General features: G+C 38.2%; 1 protein-coding gene across 1 annotated transcript; it reads left to right on the plus strand.

The window, feature by feature from the left end:
• The first annotated feature begins 443 nt into the window (after window positions 1–443).
• On the plus strand, window positions 444–2,030 carry LOC107561674 (zinc finger protein 853-like). The gene is made up of 4 exons (XM_016246145.1): window positions 444–531; window positions 642–847; window positions 1,363–1,549; window positions 1,652–2,030. Exons 1-4 carry the CDS (start codon window positions 457–459, stop codon window positions 1,772–1,774), a joined length of 591 nt encoding a protein of 196 aa, XP_016101631.1. The 5' UTR covers window positions 444–456; the 3' UTR covers window positions 1,775–2,030.
• The last annotated feature ends 1,053 nt before the right edge of the window (window positions 2,031–3,083 follow it).

Here is a 3,083-nt window from a genome sequence, read left to right on the forward strand (position 1 = left end):
GCAGTTCTTGCACGAGAACGTGTCTTGGAGCGTAACCACCATAAAGCTCAGCAGACTAAAGAGGAGGTGATGTCATAACAAACATCAGTGTTTACAGCAATACATGACTCAGTCTGTATTAAGTTTGATGATGATGTAATGTGTGATTGGTTCAGACTACAGAGCTTATGCGCAAGTATGCAGAAAAACGTCTGAAGGAGGAGAAGGAAATGAGAGAGCTGGTGCAACAAGTGGCCGATGGTCACAAGAACTCCAAAACGGCCAAAGCTAAGCTGCAAGAAATTAAACAACGGATAGGTACAAAAAGTGTGATTCATATAGCATAACATTTTAACAAAATATTAAATGACAGTAAAAACACTGTATTTCTTTGGAGCAGTTAAGGAGGTCTCAGAGCAGAGCAGGGAACTCCTCAGCCAGGCTCTGGAGGAAGCCCAGGCCGAGCTAAGCAGGAAGATGGAGCTTATCTGTCAGATTCGTGCTTTTGAGTCAGTACCTCTCGTCAGACAAAAGTTTGTGGATGACACTGAGGTTAGTTAATTATCTTCTTATATTTATAAATAAATTAATTATATGCACTACAAGTCAGTGGTTTCGACACAATGGACACAATTTATGTTTCATGATCTTTAAAAATTTAGACTGCGGGTCATGATTTGCTGTGTGAGATGTCTTTGGCGGAGCTGCGGGAGCGTTTGGCAGTCCTGAGTGAGTCAGAGCAGTGTGAGCTGGAGGACAAGAGACAGCGCATCTTTCAGGAGAAACAGCTCAAAGAGCAGCTACTGCTAGAACAGCTGGATAATATCGCTCTACAAAGAAGTCAGGCAGAACAGGCTGCTTTGCGCAGGTAACATATCAGTCCCATCACACCTGTTCCTGCATCAACATTAAGTTGGTTCAAAAGAAAAATGTGGACATTGAAAATGTTAGTTTTTTCTATTTAAACCTGGGGGAAAAGACTCAAGACAAGTGATTGCATATACGGACAGGCACTGGCCTGGCTCAAATCCTCCCTCTTAAATCACTATTACTTTGGGTAAAGAGATAGACATGTGATCTTACAGTGGTAAAGTATGGTATGCTACAAAGCTCTGTATTGGGTCCTTTGCCCCTTTTAAAGATCTGATTTTGCATGAACATACAGAGTTTGTGCCAGCTTGAGTCGTCCTGTCATGGGGACAATGCAAATACAACGAAATTCTGAACTTCATGTTAATTCTTCAATCTAACTTGTCACCTATTATTATGTCGCTAAACAATGAAAAAAATTGAGTTAAATTAGAAAAATGCAAAAGTATTTTCACTTGTGGTCGAGTTAAATATGTGGAAAGGAAGGGCTGACTGATTTGTTTTGTTTCACAGTCAAGAAGAGAAAAGAATGAGAAGTGAACTGCGGGAGGCTGTCAGTAGAGATGAGAGAGTGCTGGCCCTACAGAAGACCCTCGAGCAGAAACAACAGGAAAGACAGAAAAGAAAGACAGAAAAAAACAGTATGAAGAAAAATGAGCAGGTGCTTCCACTCAGAGTGAAGACCACCCTCAACAAAAAGGTGAGAAGTGACTAGAACACGGTCCAGATGTCACAAATTTTGCCACAATAACACTACAAATGTTTATTATTGTTATTTTTCTCCATTAAATGATACAAGCAGCAGGTTCTTGAGGAACAGCACTGGCAGGAGTTGGAGCACAATTTCGAACAACAGATTTACAGGACCTTTCAGCAGTCATCTAAAAAAATTGGTGCTGGTCAGAACCACAGGCGAGTTTTCTGATAGGCACATGTCTCTTGTGAATGCAAAATTACTTTTCTTGAAAGAGTATAAGAAACTGATATTGTGAAAATATTTGTAGGCATTATATAAAAATAAATATGAACAATACTTGGTATAAAGCATGTTATCCAAGTTGCTTTTTAGGTCACCTAGCACAGGCCTGGCTGATGTTACCAAAGAATTTGGGATAAAAAGCAGATTTACTCTTGAGAGAACAGTGTTTTGCTGTGGAAATAAAACACAATGATTGCAAGAGTTTTTTTTTCTATACTAAAATATTTCTGTCAGTAATTAACAACCGGTCCCTATAGTTTCTCTTTGCCACCTGGAAAATTCTCAGTCCCTTAAAGTGTATAACGGCCGGGAAGCAAGAAAACACACATCAAATTGTATTCTCAATACTTCAACTTTATTCATAGATACAAAGATATTATATAGGCATATGTTGAGGGGAGTTTCAACCCTTTAACCAATGAGGATATAGATGACATACATATAGGATGTTGGCCAAGAATATGTGTTATATAAAATGGCCACATGTACATATTAGGAATAAACTTGGCGAAGGATGCTGAACTATCTCCATAGTTCAGCACGAACCCCATTACCTTGGAGTCCTAGCTTTTGTGTCCTCGTTTGAACATTTGAACCAAGAAAAGCTAATGCATACATGTGCGCATGCGTACCTCGAATATGAGTAAGAGATATTAAAACATAATACAAGAGAGAGATCAGATGGAGGAGGGGGAAATCAGAGAGAAGACAACATTGCGCTGTACAGGGAGGGCGAGCAGAGAGGGAGAGGAAAGAAAAGGATAGACAGACGTTATAAATCTAACCAATACAGACAGACGTTAACTTTTTTTCACATAGCACTGGTGCTAGAGGTTGAAAGTTTTGTAGCACAGGCCAAAAAAGTTGTAGCACAAGTATAAAACGTCTGTTATCGTGTCTGAAAACAAACACAAGTAATGGAGTTCATCACTTAAACAGGCACTGATGTTCCATACGGAGCACAAAAAATACAAACCATCACAAAAATTGTTTTTAGACAAAGTTTTCTTAATTTGCTAAAAATGGAAGAGTGCAGAAACATAACACCTCTTACACCTTAACAAAATATAAAATAAAAAAGAATGGCAGACATTTAGGCCAAAGTGAGCAAAGAAAAAAATCTTTGTCATTATTTTATCTTTGTTATTAGAAAATAAGAACAACTATATATATTACAAATACACATAATATACAAATAAAACAAACAGTGCTTCATTTTTCAGGTACAGTATTTAGCAGTAACATTCAAGAAATT

The sequence above is a fragment of the Sinocyclocheilus grahami genome, unplaced genomic scaffold, assembly GCF_001515645.1.
Source record: "Sinocyclocheilus grahami isolate Dianchi unplaced genomic scaffold, SAMN03320097.WGS_v1.1 scaffold787.1, whole genome shotgun sequence".
NCBI classification, from domain to species: domain Eukaryota; kingdom Metazoa; phylum Chordata; class Actinopteri; order Cypriniformes; family Cyprinidae; genus Sinocyclocheilus; species Sinocyclocheilus grahami.